Here is a 15,624-nt window from a genome sequence, read left to right on the forward strand (position 1 = left end):
GATATCAAAAAAGTACTCCAGAGTGTTGTTCAGCATGGGGGTGAGTAGAAAATGAAGGCTAATCATGTTTTGGGTGTACTATTCCTTTAAAAACTAAGTTTTGAGGTGGACAGCTAAGAGTAAACTCACTGACTGCTCTTCAGCACTACAATGACTTAATTAGTCACCCAGAATTGATAAACCCTGCTGAAGGTTTGAGAGTGGGATTTAAGTATTTTAGGAACTGTTATTTTCAAACCCATCACTCTGATCACAGAATGGTTCAAAATAAAAGAAAACGCTCAGAGAGTGGCAGCTGTCTGGAGAGAAATGTCGTATTGATGTCAGAGGTCAAGATGACAGAAACTCAACAGCAGGTCAAATAACCCCTCATTACAACCAAGGTATGTGGAACACTATCTTTGAGCTCACAGCTCGTCAAACTTTGAAGCAGATAGGCTGCAGCAGCAGGACACCACAGCAGGTGTCACTCCAATCAGCTAAGAACAGAATAGCGACGCCACAATTTGCACTGGCTGAACCAAACCAGACACTGAAAGATGAAAAAAAAAACAGCCTAGTCATATAATAGGGTCTTAATTCACCATACATTATATCATGGATCCATCCTGACCTCATTGTAGATAACTGGTTGCTATAGTTTAATGTTTCAGGAGATATTATCTTGGCACATATTTGGCCCCTTAGTCCCTATTGGTCAACACCGATATTGTTATAAATCATCACTTTATGACTTATATCAATCTTCTCCATTTGACTTCAAGCAGCATAATGCACCATGTCATAGAGCTCTAATAATCTGAGACTGGTTTCTAGAACATGATGATCAGTTCCCTGTGCACCAATTACCTCAAAAGTCGCTGATTTCACTCATATGCATCTTGTACTTACTGGTGGCAAATATAAAGCAAAAGTGTGTTATGCCATCAGGTCAAATCTCTGAGGATCTGTTATTGTTGCTGAATCAGTAGCAAGGACCAGATAAATCCAGAAACGCACACACAATGGTATAAAATAACTAATGTATGTTGATTTAGATCAAATTGTATCTTGCACACGGGCCCTGAAAGGCAGATTGAAGCTTCTCATCCATGAAATGATGGTTTGACTGCCTCTTCAGTATCATTCTCTCTCTCCTTCCTTTGTCTCCTTCTCTTTCCAACAGAGACAGACACACCCAAACACACTCCCCATATGTGCACAGATTTAAGCAAAACCCAAACAGACAACAAAGTTTGTGTGAACCAGCTCAACAGAAGCAGAACACCATCCTGTCAGATTAAGCTTTTCAGCTTCAGCCTTGACTCACGTGGGAATGTGAGTGGTGTAGACGACACATCGCCCACTTCTCAGATGGCAGCAAATTACAGACAGATAGAAAAGCACATAGGAAGCAGACAGGTGGAAAACCACAAATATATTTCTAGAGGAAAGGATCAGGCAGATGATAAAGATTTGAAGCTCTGGCATTATATTGCATATATCAATACAACAAATAATCTTTATGTTTTTTGCCTAAGTGCTGTTTGATGGAGAGGCTGTCAGAGCCTCTTTTCTCGACCCCTAACTCTCAGGTCAACATGCTACTAAACCCAACCAATTATCAGAGGGGCGGATGGATCAATAAACCAATCAAATAATTTAACACTGTGTGCAGAGTAGACAAATAAGGGTTTAGTTCCCGTTGGGATCATGGGTCAATAATAAATCAGTGGCGAACTAACTAAAATAATAAGCATGTCAAAGAGACTCAAAGAGCTTAATCTTCAATAGAAAAGAGGATGAAAGGAGAATGAGAGCCTTCACTCTTAACCCAATTGGTATAGTGAAACCACACTGACCTCTAGTGGTGGCAAAAAAACACCAAACTCTGTCAAACTTCCTCAAGAGACATTAAATCATCCTGGTAATTTGTGTTCCAAAACATGCTGATAAATATAATTTATTATTTCTGTTTCAAATCATATTCATATATCAAAGGAGCATGAGGTGTTGCAGTGAGAAGGTGGGAGGGTGGGTGGATGAAACATGAGGAGGAGAGATTCAAAGAGGGCTTTGAAGTGGTGCACTGCTTAAACCAGGCTTCACACTTCAAGGTGGGGGATGGCAAAGATACACGTCTGATGGCTGAGGTGGAGCAGGACATAAAAATGGATAAGCACAGGGCAAATGAGAGGGCAGCAAATTATGTTAATAACTACACGGTGAAAAGAGCAGATGTTTACAGTGCTACAAAGGAACGGTAGAAAAAGAGCTGAAGATAGTGGGATATGAGCGACAGGGTTCAACAAAAAACTGAAAAGATTTGCAGCATCCCAGCAGCGGGACAGGATGGCATGAACAAATTGTATAATCGGGGGAAACTGGGTAGGAAGTTGCCATCCTCTGCACAGTAAATGTTAACTCTCTGTGAGTCTGAAAGCCTTTAGTCCTCCTCCTTTTATTCTTAGTGACAGTTCAAAGGCAGCTCAGAGCAACAAGCCCTCATTAAAAGCCAGGATCAGAATTAGATCGAGGTAAATTAGTATCAGTACAGCAGGAGTCAGTGGGAAAGGATTGAAAATTGTTGTGTTTAAAAGCTGAAGAAAAAAAAAAACTCTGGTGTCACAGTTGTGCAAGCCATGGTGTCTGTGTGTGCACTTGTATCTGTGAGCCGAAAGCAACTTCTGATGGCTATATATAAACCAAATGAAAAAGCACCTGTTTCTGATGACCTTGATAAAGATGAAGTGATGAAGAAAACTCTTGGATCAGGGTGAGTCTTCACTTACTCTGACCCACACAGCTGTTGTGTTAATAAACCTATGGATCAGGGAATTTGATAAATTGATCTATATATCAATGTATAATCAGAGGTGATTAGAGAAATTAATTAGGTAATTGGTAGGGGTGTAAATAATAATTGATGCATCGATCCAACAGCAGACGACCTGATGCATCAACACGTATGCAAGAGTATCGATTCATGTTTTTTTTCTCTGGTCTATTTTTATCCATTCGCTCCTGGATGTAATGCCGACTCCCGTGCTGCGGTGGCGCTAAACAAATTTTGCCCTCCTACCTCGCTTCCTTTAGCCACTACCTTCTTTCTGCTCGCAGTATTTTTTTATGCAAGGCCTTTTAGAATCTATAACACAGAGACATTATTATTTATCAGTGAATTAGGTTTTCATAGGCCTAGGTGGAGCATAGCTTTGCTCCTTCTGTTATTTGCTGTTGTTTCTCAAATAAAATGCATACCGACATTACAGCTTTCATTTATTTATTTCAAATTTGAAACATTGTCTAGCCTGTAAGATAAAAAAAAAAAAACGATTAACCAATCAATTCAATCGTATCGTGGTGTATTCTTGAGTATCGAAAATAATCGAATCGTTGGGTCAGGAAATTGATACTGAATCGAATCGCCATGATAGGTGTGATTTACACCCCTAGTAATTGGGTACATTCATATAGCATGAAGTGGTTTATCTGTTTAACCCAGAGCCGTTCAGTTTAATTAGATAATAATATGGAAAAAACGATTACTAAGAGATCTGACTGCACACATTATTAGAGGAGCATTAACACACTTCCAGCTTTTTAGGTTTTTCACATTACAACTGAAAGCTTCAGTGTAATACTACTGGGTTTTCACCTGTGATACCAGCAGAAAGTATAATTTATACCTATAACGAGAGAGAAAATTGTGCTTCGATTTTAAATATTCTTATTATTTTAGATAAAATAAGGAGCATGCATGTGTGTTGAGTCTTTTTGATCCAATATGCTTAACTTAAAATGTAGGGCAGCTAATTACCTCAAGAAATCCAACAAATAAACCTACAGATTTGGTTAATTTACATCTTTAAAGCTTCCAGATTGGAAGCATTGGTTGCTCTCTGTAGGTCCTGTGGCCCTAAATTGTTATAGAAACTGTTATAAAGCACTGAGCGGTACAGACACCTGATGCCTCACAGGGTGTCCTGTTACACAGCTAGAACCCACCTGATAGATGAAATGACACCTGAACCACTCTGACAAAAAAAGACAACAGTGGGAGTGCAGAGCAATCCTGATGACGTCAACTAAAAAGACATCATACAAAGATTCCTGAAAGGGATAGCAATACTACTCTCAATCCTTGATTAAATTCCCTTTTTCACGAAAATAAGGCCAAAGTATATCTGTGTTTTGTTGCCAGAGGCACTAAAATAATTTTTACATTCAACAAAACATCTCAAGCAGGATTTTGTGCTTTTGTCCAATGTTAAATATCAAGGTTGGAGCGAACCAATAAAGCATCTCAGCCATCCTCTCGTACAGACATCACCATCCAGAATGCCTGCAGACAAAACACAAGGCCCAGGAGCTGATCACAGAGGCTAGACAGAAGGATGTATGGAGAAAACAAGCTGTAATGAGAGAAAAAGAAAGCACAACCCATATACGGAGGCATCAGTCCCCGACGCGGCCGACCCGGGTTCGAATTCGACCTGTTTTTCTTTGCCGCATGTCTCCCCCCCCCTCTCATACCCCCTTTCCTGTCAGCCTACTGTTGATAAAAACAAACCACTAGTGCTGTAAAAACTCTAAAATATTCTCCCTTAAAAAGTAATTTGGAAAACAGCCAAATTTAACAGCTTCCACAATATGTATCTAAAAATCAAAGAAATCATGCCTTGTGAAATATTTTCCTTGGTGTCACTTTAAATCCACATATCCAGGATAGACTAACACAAAGAAATCAGACTATTGCGGCTTTTCTCCAACCTCTTACTGCATTTGCAGCTTTGCACATTTAGAGAATACAATTTTTCAAATTATGTTGTTCATAATAGTCTAAGTTGAGTCAGAGGCATAGTGGTTGTCATCAGGAAACATCTGTTTTCAAGTGGTCAGGGGTTTAAGGCTTGTTGTTTAACATTTTTTAAGTTATCATGGAAAAATTCCTTTTCTAATGAAGATCTTGATTTATTTTGATACTAAACATTTAAAATAAAGATGACTAAAGATTCCCAAAACTGGATCTCATCATTGACACTTTTACTATGTCCCACACTGTGGATAAATATACATTTTTATGAGAGAAATAATTAAATGCTCTTATATTGTGGCTATTAATGACTTAAATTATTTGTGAAATCCTGAAGAAGGCTGTGTCAAAATCTGATTTTTTTTTTAACTGCTTATGGACCTTTGAGTACATTGACATATTGACGTAAACTCATAAGCAATACAATTGGCCTGGACATAAACTGTAAATAGATTTTGTCTGTTGTTGTTTGCATAGTTCTGAAAATAACAACTGCAAACTGTTAATGAGATCCAAGTTTCCCATAACCCTGCCTGGGTGCTTTAGATTGCTGTCCTGCAATAGCCAGCCTCCCTGCTCTTGCTGAAGGAAAAGCAATCACCAGGATGTCACCAGGTAACATGTTACCCCAAGGACATGGTGTAAAGATACACAGGTCTTTGTGTTTTGTTTTCTTCTATAATAATTTTGCCTTTATTATTGTTGCAAAATGTCTTGCCATATTTGAAGTTTCTTTTAAACTGTCATGAGGTGTTGCCATATTAGTTCACAACATGTGTTTAGCTTCTCCCCTTTATTATAAGCATTGGCAGCTAATTACCTGAGTTTGCAAACACAGCTAAATAATGAGATAGCCCGCCAAAGAACAGCCTTATCATGTTTTTGCCAAAGTGCAAAAAACACAAAGGTTCTGTTATTTTGGCACCAATCACCAATGGGTTATTTGTCCCACCTCCTCCCCTTATTATTCCCTGCAGCAGCCAGAACCCATTCAATGCTGGAGCACCCTGACAGTTTTATTTGCCAGGCAGTCTTGTTAACACAGTGAATAGCTGGGCGGCCCAATGTTATGCAGATTGAACTGGGTTACCGAGGGGACAGACGTCAGTGAGCCATTCATAGCCGGGTTAAAACTCAACCTCGGTCCTTCTCATCCTGCTGAAGCACTATCTCTTCTCTTTTTCTTTCTGATTTTTCTGCCCCTTCAGTACAGCTTTCAGACAGCTAATGTTTCACCTTAATCTTGCGGCAAACAAGTACAAGCTTTGTTCTGTTCCAGTCAGCCATCCTAAAGTAAAAAATTATATAGATGTTTTTAAACTCTAAGTTTGGGACTTTAGTTGCGCTACTGGCGAACTGCAATGCTTTAAACTTCTCATCATGATTTGTATTCAGAGGGCTACAGTACATGTTTCATGTAATATAAAAAAATTTCAAACTCTTGTTGTCTGTGTTCTGAGTATTTTCCACACATTGTAGGTACACTGGGAATCATATCCATCACAAGCCGAGTCTGCAAAGCAGGTCGAGTGTAACGTTCAAACACTAAAACACTTGGGCATGGTGCAGAGGAGAGCCATGTGATCTCTCTGATCAAATATCACAGTAACACTCAGGGCTCATGTTAATACGCTGGTAATGAGTCTCATTAGCACAATGAAAATCAATCAACCTCAAGGCTCCCATTAATAATTCAGGAGCAAGTAGTACAGGGAGAAACCCGCTCCGAATTATAACCTGCCCTGAGCAGCAGACTCAGCCTCCATAGTTACACAAGTACAATAAGAACAGAGAGGCAGGTAGGTACAGGAAGGGCTTTCTGCTATGGGAAATATCTAAATTACAAGGAGAGCACTTTTACACTTACTGTAATGTTAAAGCCAATGGTGAATCAATGTCATTATGTAGGGCTTTTGATACGTAACCTGGACTGCTAATTTTCTGCTGTGGGTTGACATTTTGCCATATACAGTAAACTCAGTAAATATCAAACAACATTGAAAATCTTCTCTGATTCAAATATGGCCAAATTTATATGTACATACAGAAATACATTCACCCAAACTAATATACTAGCAAGGCCTTGTCCGCCTAAATGACTGAAATCAAGTGAGAGTCTGATGTGTCGTTGGGATCTTTCTTCCTGTTGTGCCAGGCCAATGTATGAACCATCTAGTTGTTGGTTCGAGACAGTTAAAAATGTATTATTCTGTCCATTATTATTAGTTATTATTCTGTCCATTTTCTTCAAACGTAGCAGTACTGTTGAGCATGAAAGTGGCTGTCCTACCACCATTGAGACATTTAGAGCCTCAACTTGACTCCTCTGTGCACTGTTGTTGGATCCTCTGACCATAAAACGGTTCTCAAGGGAGGATTTGCTTTGTGCATTTAGGCAAATTTAAGTTGAAGCTAAGGATACTGGTTTTGGAGTCTTTTTTCTTTCTTGATAATAATTTTTTCTTCACCGTCAATGGTGAGTATGGAGATTCTTTTAATAGCAGGATTGTGAGGTGATGGCTAACAGGCTGGTCCCAGTCATTTTAACTCTTATAAAATGCTACCAATGAGTCAGAGGGATGAAACTTTTACTTTAAATTGTAATAATTGTAATTAAATGTAAAATTTAATTACGTTAAAGCAAGACGACAGCATGCAAACTTTTGGCTGCAACTAAAAACACCCCACAGACTCTCCAATATCTTAGGGCTTTCCTTAAAGGTATAGTGGATGATCCTTTATTTCCAGGTGGATCATCTAAATAAGTGGTCCACCTTATTGTAAATCATTAAGGTGATATTTTTAAGTAAGGCCGTCCTACGTGCTTGTCCTGTTAGCGATCTTTTTCTGTGCATTTACACTTTCAGGCATATATATGTGGTGAGCTGCGGCCTGAGACAGTCATTGAAGCTCCCCTTTCTCACCGCGGTTCTTGGAAAATGGCTGAGGGTTGTAAGAGAAAAAGTGTCTACAAAGTGTCTGAGAAGAATAGAAAGGCCTCAAAAGAGGCAGATATATCCCGGAATGCAAAACATTATGGGATTTGCCATCACAGCTGCCCGCTGCCACCATAGGCTGTCGCTACCCGACAGCAGCGGGTGGTGCAGGCACAACGCAGTGGAGGAGAAGTTACCTGACCCACGGGGAGCAAAAAGTAGTGATCATCTGTCTGAACGGTAAGTTAACTGAGTTTGCTATAAAGTCCAGTATATAGTCCCCACTCTATATAGTGATTGAGGGATTTAGGGGTTAGAGCGGACATTCAGGAACAGTAAGCTTGTATGAGCTATGAGAACAGCAACTTTTAAACAGAGCATGCACGAGGAGAAATGGACTCCTTCATGCTGTCACATGCGTTTAATAGGCGTTCCCTCTCTGGAGCGGGTACAGGGTTGTGCATGTGCGTTTTTTTAAGTGGAGAGGGCGGGTCTTTAAAAAAAAAAAATCAAAAAAATCCTCCACAATAGCTCTAAAGTTAGTTCACATCAAGTGTTTGGTTTAATTCAGACACAGCCAGCCTAGCAAGTGGAGGAACATTCTTGAGGGCAGTGTTTGTGTAGGCAGGGGGGATCTTAAACACACAACGCCTCACTGTCTCCTCTTTCTTCCAGCTTGAATGGGAAATGGCTCAACACCCTCAGTCAGCTCACAAGAAAGGGCCAGTCTGGAAAACACTGTTATGCTCAAAGTGGCAGAACCCTCCATAGGTTTAATAGGAGGTAAGGAGCAGTGGCAGTACTGTGTGTTACTTTAGTGAAAATGCAGTAAGTTAATAACTTTTAAAAATCCTCCATGACTTCATCATGTTTTTTGGAATTTCAGTTTTATCTCACATTCACACATAGCAGTAGAGAAAACAGAGAAGACACAGAACAAATAAAACTCTGTAAAATAATATGTCCATCTAACCTCAGCAGATTTAAATTTTAATCTGTTTTTATTTGACCATAAGGATACATTGATTTTCGATAAGTTGTGAGTCAGACAGCTGGAAGACAGAAATTTAGCTGACAGTTTTCCCACTTCATAAGCAAATATGACAGATGAAGCTGCTCTTTGTTTAGTTTGTTTTGTTTGTTTTTAGCCTCTGCCTTATTCACCGTTTATCTTTCTGTGTAGTTGAGAAACAAAGCCCAACCCCCACCCCCCACCCCCGGAAAAAAAAACACAACAGAGAACAGAGTTTGCATGCAATGGCAAAATATGCATATTATGTGCATAAGACCTTAGCAGATTTAAATTTTAATCTGTTTTTATTTGATCATAAGGGTACATTGGTTTCCAAAAAGATGTCAGACAGACAGGCAGAAAAAGACAACATAAAATGGGCATCAGTTTTGAAAAAGATCCTTATATTTGTCCATTTGTGTTTTGATTTTTTTACATTTGAGAAAGACAGCATGTATTTTTTATTTTTTAGTATAAATTTTTAAATCTTTGAAGCTGGAATCATGTCTTTCTAATTTATCTAATCCAGGCATCCCTAAAGTCGGTCCTCAAAGCCCCCTGTCCTACAGGTTTTAGAGGTTTCCTTGCTCCAGCACAGCTGATTTTAATTGAAAGCTGATTAACAGGCTTTTGGTCTACTGCAATCATTATAACCAGCTGTGCTGAAGCAGAGAAACCTCTAAAACCTGCAGGACAGGGGGCCTTGAGGACCGAGTTTGGGGATGCCTGATCTAATCTACAGTATACCCCCCTTACAGATATTTTCATGAGATGTTGGTCAACATTCTAAGATTAATTTGAACCTTAATCTTCCAAGGGTATGAGTATCTGAATGCTTACAGTTATGTAAAACATGTTTTTCTTCAGAACACACATTGAGAGGAATTCGTTTTTTATAAAACATGCCTTTCCACTGATTACACGTTAGATTAGGTTTTTAATTTGACTGGATACAAATTGAAAATGGTCTACACTATTTTAAAGTAGCTCTAGTAGTAAGGTTGTGGCCATCATCTTAAGTATCCTTTCTCCTTGTTTATATATCACATTAAATCATAAGGTAAGCAGTAACGGTTTTGATTAGAATTCAAATATAACATATTTAAAATTTAAATGCATGACACTTTTTCCCCGCAGGGAATGTTTAACAAGCTCAAAGACTTTCTACAGAGAAATTTGCAAAAGGTTTAGTGTGCTGTCATGAAAATGTCTAATTTTTATAATGTCATATAGAATACGCATTGAAATAAAGGAAGACATATAAGAAGCTTCATCTCAACTCTCATAGTGTTTTTCCCTTTTTTATCTCAACATCGGGGTCGCTCCAAGTGTGCTGCATTCCTTAACTATTGCAGGGTTCCTAAGTTGGTGCCTGCTGTTGTTTATTCAAGCCTGTTGGGGAAGAAAATGTCCACTTTTTATTGTAAGACTACAAAGACAAGCAATTAAAAGTCTGCATTCCTAAGCTCACTGTTGCCCCTGCTGGTTTGCTTTAAGCAAAGAGGGGATGCTATGGATTTTATGACAAGAACCAAACAACTACTGGAGACACCAGAGAAAAAATTGAGACATAGATCCAAACCTTAAAATGTACTTTAGAGGGGAGAAACAATATAATTTGTGCTTATTCTAGTATGCTGCAAAGTCAGATTACATCCCAAGTTGCTTGACAAAAATAATGATTCTTAAATGTTACAATTCTATTAGCATTTCTCCAAAATCTATAGGTCCTTAAGTAGTAGGCAACTGAACTTCTCATTTCCTCAAGACGTTTCTTCTCTTATCCAAGAGGCTTCTTAAGTCCTTAACAGAAGTAGAGCTGAGAGGAGGTATTCTAAGATTTTATCTTTCTAACACCTACACAACAGCCCTGACTCATCTCTGCAATTCACACCTTTCAGCATGGGCCCAGAACATCTCACATGGCCGGGTTAGGGACATATGTGGACATCTGGCAATAACAACCCACTTATTTATCAGAATAGAATGGCTAGTAAAAAAATCAGATAACTGAGGAAATTGGATAACCTCTATATAAGATGTTTATATGCACTACAGGTATTAGATATTAAAGAAATATATATTCCAGGGTTCTAGCCAATTAATGATTAATAGATCCATGTTGGGAGTAAAAAGTGGGAGGAGAGAGTGTTAAAGAATTTATAGATGTATGAAGAGAGAGCTTTAGAATGCTTCAGTAAACGTTGCTAGATAACAAAGATTGAAATGAATCCCAGAGAGACAACAGATTTTTTCTCATTTCTAAGAGAGAAGAGGCGGTTCTAAACTCAGAATGGACAGAGGAGGGAGAGAACCAGGAGCCAGTCCACAGCATGAAACAACAGTAAGGAGAGGCTCCACAGACTATTTAGCTGACAGTTTTCCCACTTCATAAGAAAATGTAACAGATGAAGCTACTCTTTGTTTAGCCTCTGGCCTATTCAGCGTTTATCTTTCTCTGTAGTGGAGAAACAACCAAAAAAGCAAAAGAGAATAGAGCTTGCATGCATCAGTAGTATTCCATTGGTCATGTAATTTCAGGTAATCAGCCCTCCTTCAATTTCACTTTTCACAATTTGCTGTTTCTGGGTTTATCTTCACTCTTAGGATAATTCTTATTGATGATGTGTGAGTCTGTTAAACCCTAACAATACCTGCCTCAGATAAGCCCAAAAATTAGAGTACAATCACGCCTATAACTGTGCTCAGTGTGCCATATCAGGGGTGGGCAATTGAATATACTCAATGTATCTTGAGTTTTCCCCCGTATGATAGTTAAAATGACTCTATCGCAACCGTCAAGTACAAATACGCATGACGACATTAATCCTTCTGCATCTCTTTAACTGAGACTTAGATTTTTTCCCCACACACTCTGAATGCATCATAAACCCCTCTTCCAAACAGGATTATTTTTTGGATGGTGATAGCAGGTGTTTCAGTTATGCAATATATGGCAGTGGTTTGGATTTCACGCCGAGGACATCGAACAAAGGGTGGTAATATATAAGAAGTGCTGTAAAAACATCACTGCAAAAGGTAGAACAAATTTATTCCACCACCTAAAAAGTCATCCCCTGCAAAATGAACAATGTTTTAAACCCTGCACGTCGGCATCTCCCTGCACACCAATTAAAACGTCTCTAACATTGTTAAAGTGACTCCCTTGGTTCATTCCCTGCTGCTCGCTCCACATTAGTCACACTTTAATACCCTAACTGAAATCACCTGTAGCTCATACCAACACCACATCCTCATACATTACTGCTGTTTCCCAGCATAAGCTCACTAATGTTTAACTGAGACTAAAACAGCAAGAAGCAGAGCTGTATGCTTTGCTATTTGTCTATCAACAGGGAAAATAAAAACTTTTAGAGCACATAGGGAAGCAGAACAACAGCTTTGTTACTAGGATATGCACAGCTGATTCTACTCAAAGGGACAGGCGTTTGAAAGGGAGTTTCTCCTGAATGCTACTCCAATTGAAAAGCTCAAAGAAAAAGTGTTTTGCTAAATTAGTGGCTGCTCAATCGGCCAGTTGGATTTCACAATAGTAGCGGAACAAATCACTTCTGTGTTTTTATGCCTGCAGACCTGTGAGGAAAAGTACGTAAACAAACACTGGCATGCTATCTAACAATATGTAACTGATTTTTTTCGTGCATATTGCATACCTATGATGCCTTGTTAAGCTCTATATCGCACAACTACAAACTTTAGTGTTTTGTTATTGTAATTTTACATATTGGACCAACAACAAGTAGATAATAGAGTAATAGAGTAAAGAGAAAGGATAATCACACATTTTCATTTTATTTTATTACAAGTAAAATGTCTGAAATTCATGGGTGCTTTTTTTGAACAGGAGTTTTTCAGATTCAGGTCAGGATTCTAACTGGACCATTCCAGCATATAAATGTGCTTTGATCTAAACTATTCAACAGTAGCTCCGGCAGTATATTTAGGATTGTTGTTCTGCTGAAGGTGAACCCTTGAACCGGTCTCGAGTTTTCTAAGCCTCAGCCTTCTGCAAGCTCTAACAGATTTTTCTCCAGGCTAGTCCTGCAATTTTTTAAGTTCGCTTTCTACTTAATAGCTTATTGTTTGCTTTTTCTCCTAAACAACTTCCAGCTACTCTTCACTTAAGGAGCAGTCTGTGGATGGAGGACAAAAGGTTGCCCCTGACAACATTGTTTTTGAAGCTGCAGATCTCTGCAGCTCCTCCTCCTGCTCTAGTTACGGAACAGCATCCCCACATCATGAAACAGCCACAGCCATGTTCTACGATGGAAATTGAGTTTTTAGTCTGACAAGCCACAAAAGCACTGCGTCCACTGTGGATCACTTCAGGTTCCTATTAACCCCCCTTTCTAGGAATCTGAAATTGCCCTCAAACATAAAAACTGTTCAGAAGAAGGCAGAGCAGAAATACTACTTCCAGCAGCAACTCAAGAAGCACAGCTGGTCATCTTCTACACCACCATTTTCCATCCTGTCCTCTGTGCATCCATTACTTTGAGGTTTGGGGCAGCAAGAAAACATGTTAGGATCAAACTGTGGCTTAATAGAGCTCTATAGAAAATAAGGTTAAATTTCCACTCAGGCAGTTATGAATATGTGACAGTCAAAGTTCCCAGGTCAATGCTATTCATATTGGAACTAATCGATCCAATATGTATATAGATAAAAACATTTAAAAAGATTTTTTGTATTATTTCCTAAAAATGGATTTTACATTATGTTATTAAGAAATTCTTCAGAGAGAGCAACGTGGAACCAAAGTCAAATTCCTTATTTCTGTGCCCAAACTTGGCAAATAATATTTAATTCTACTTTAGGAGGCGTCTTTATAACGCTGTTTTCTAATATCCACCCACATACGTTTACAAAACAGCTGCATTTACGGCTGGGATAAGGAACACAGAGGTCAACTCAGTTTGGGGCTTCTGAAGGCAGTTGGTTGCACTTTAAGGTATCCAAATATTTACATGAAATGTTTGTTATTGTACCATGGAAAATTTGTAAAAAGAAAAAAGAAAAAGAAAAAAAAGTTAAGAATACTTTTTCATAGTTATGTAAAGCAGTGACCTACCTCCATTTGTGCAGAAGAAAACCAGGACACTGATCTCCACAGGTGATACAGGGCTGTCCTCTCTGCTGTTCCTCTGCAGGCTTCAACTGAGGGGGAGACAGAATCATAGGATGAGTGCCTCACAGCTTCAAGCAGATAAAAAACAAAACCCTAATTAGAAAACCTTGGTAGCTGCTCTGACTGCCATGGCTGGTGTAAGAAGTTTTTAGGATGTTTCTTTGGAATAAATAGACCTAACTAAATTCTGCAATATGAAGTGCGCTATAAGCTGCTTCTATGCAAATTTAAACACTTTGAAAAAGCCACGAGAAGGTTAAAGATCCAGAATAAAAGAGAAAAATCCTGGGGGAGCTATTGGTTGGCTCCAGTGTCAGAGTACAATAGTCCATCCCCATGGAAGCGGGAGCAGCAACAGACAGGAAAAAAACGTAACAAGAAAAGGAGCATGAGCACTGAACAACTGAAAAAAAAAAAAAACATAAAAGAGGAAGTAACAAAAAAACTTCAGACCTGTATAAACTTTTGCATGCTTTTTTGCATTTCCCTCGCAACCTACCGATCTGCTGGAATCTCTCCCTTTGCGGCTGCGGCTCCACATGACGCGCTGATCCCAGATCAGTTTCCTTCCCACTTAAAGCGCAGAAAAGCGCAACTTTCGAGCGGCGCCTGTTCACCGGGGGGGAAAAAATCTCCCTAAATACTAAAACAGAAACAAACGCTCCCACTGTGGGTCCCTGTCATTGATAAATGAAGTTCCGGCAAGCAGCTCCACCCTGCAGCCCTGCAGCCAATGGAGGACCTTCATTTTAACAGGAGAAACTATAATTAGGAGATGCAGAGGATGAATTACAGTGCATCAGTTCCTTCGCACACCCAGACCAGTTATTGAAGGAATAAATTCCGTCTTCCTATTTAAACACTATTTAACCATGATTTGCACCACCTTAGAGTGTTTACATCTGTTACAATAAGTACAATGCCTTGCAGAAGGCTGCATAAATCATACCCTTAGAATGAATTTCACTAGGAATGTACAGCAGCGTTTGTAATAGCAAATTGGAGGAAAAATAATATGATCTTTAAGTTTTGTCAGAATAAATGCAAGTTATGTAAAAAAATAAATGAGCTATTCTCCATTGAATGAGGATCCCCACAGCATGATACTGCCATCACTGTGTTACATTGGACATTCAGGGAACTTGCCAAAATTTAATAACTCTCTAATCACTTTCCTACTTACTTCTTCCATAAAGTCAAGATTCTTCCATCATTTATCATGTTATGGACCTCCTGCCTTCCAGCCTTATGATTTAGGTAGAAATCATAAGGCTTTCATTAGATAATATATATTTATTCAGAGGAAAATTATTTCTAAAATTTTCAGATTTTTAATTGGTTTTAAAGTATTCTGTTTGATAAGAATGTAAAAAAAAAAAAAAGAAAAAGAAAAAGAAAAAATAATGCCTTCACTAAATAAAAAGATATTAGCTTTCCTTTAAAGTGTGATTGTGTTCAATTATCAGCAGATAGATTCAAAAAGGCCATCTGTGCCAATGTTTCTATATCAAAAGCATAATTTGCCAATTCTACAAACTCTGTTGGGAACTTTCCTACCCATTTTCAGGTCCAGCTGACTTCTCTGGTCCATTACTTTCAGATTAAAGTTAAAACCCGTTTTGCACAGTAGAATGTAAGAGTGGGTGTGAGTGGCGAGTTTGGTCTCGGTTCAAAGTCAGACCAGATTACCTTGAGGAACGATGATGATGATGATGGAGTCTGGCCTTTAAAG

The 15,624-nt window shown here is 38.8% G+C and overlaps 1 protein-coding gene across 2 annotated transcripts in view; it reads right to left on the bottom strand.

Annotated features, from left to right (window-relative positions):
• Positions 1–14,517, bottom strand: part of prickle2 (prickle homolog 2) — a 117,764-nt gene extending 103,247 nt beyond the window's left edge. The window contains exons 1-2 of one of the 2 annotated variants that reach the window (XM_015385312.1): positions 14,392–14,517; positions 13,836–13,921 (exon numbers count right to left, since the gene is read on the bottom strand). In XM_015385312.1, the coding sequence (XP_015240798.1) occupies positions 13,836–13,921; positions 14,392–14,433 (128 nt within the window). In that variant the 5' untranslated portion in view covers positions 14,434–14,517. Of the gene's footprint in view, positions 1–13,835; positions 13,922–13,998; positions 14,014–14,391 lie in introns of those variants that run through there. The other variant, XM_015385313.1, reaches the window with a different exon arrangement.
• Between the last annotated feature and the right edge of the window lie 1,107 nt (positions 14,518–15,624).

This window comes from Cyprinodon variegatus, unplaced genomic scaffold (genome assembly GCF_000732505.1).
Source record: "Cyprinodon variegatus isolate N-32 unplaced genomic scaffold, C_variegatus-1.0 Scaffold335, whole genome shotgun sequence".
NCBI classification, from domain to species: Eukaryota; Metazoa; Chordata; class Actinopteri; order Cyprinodontiformes; family Cyprinodontidae; genus Cyprinodon; species Cyprinodon variegatus.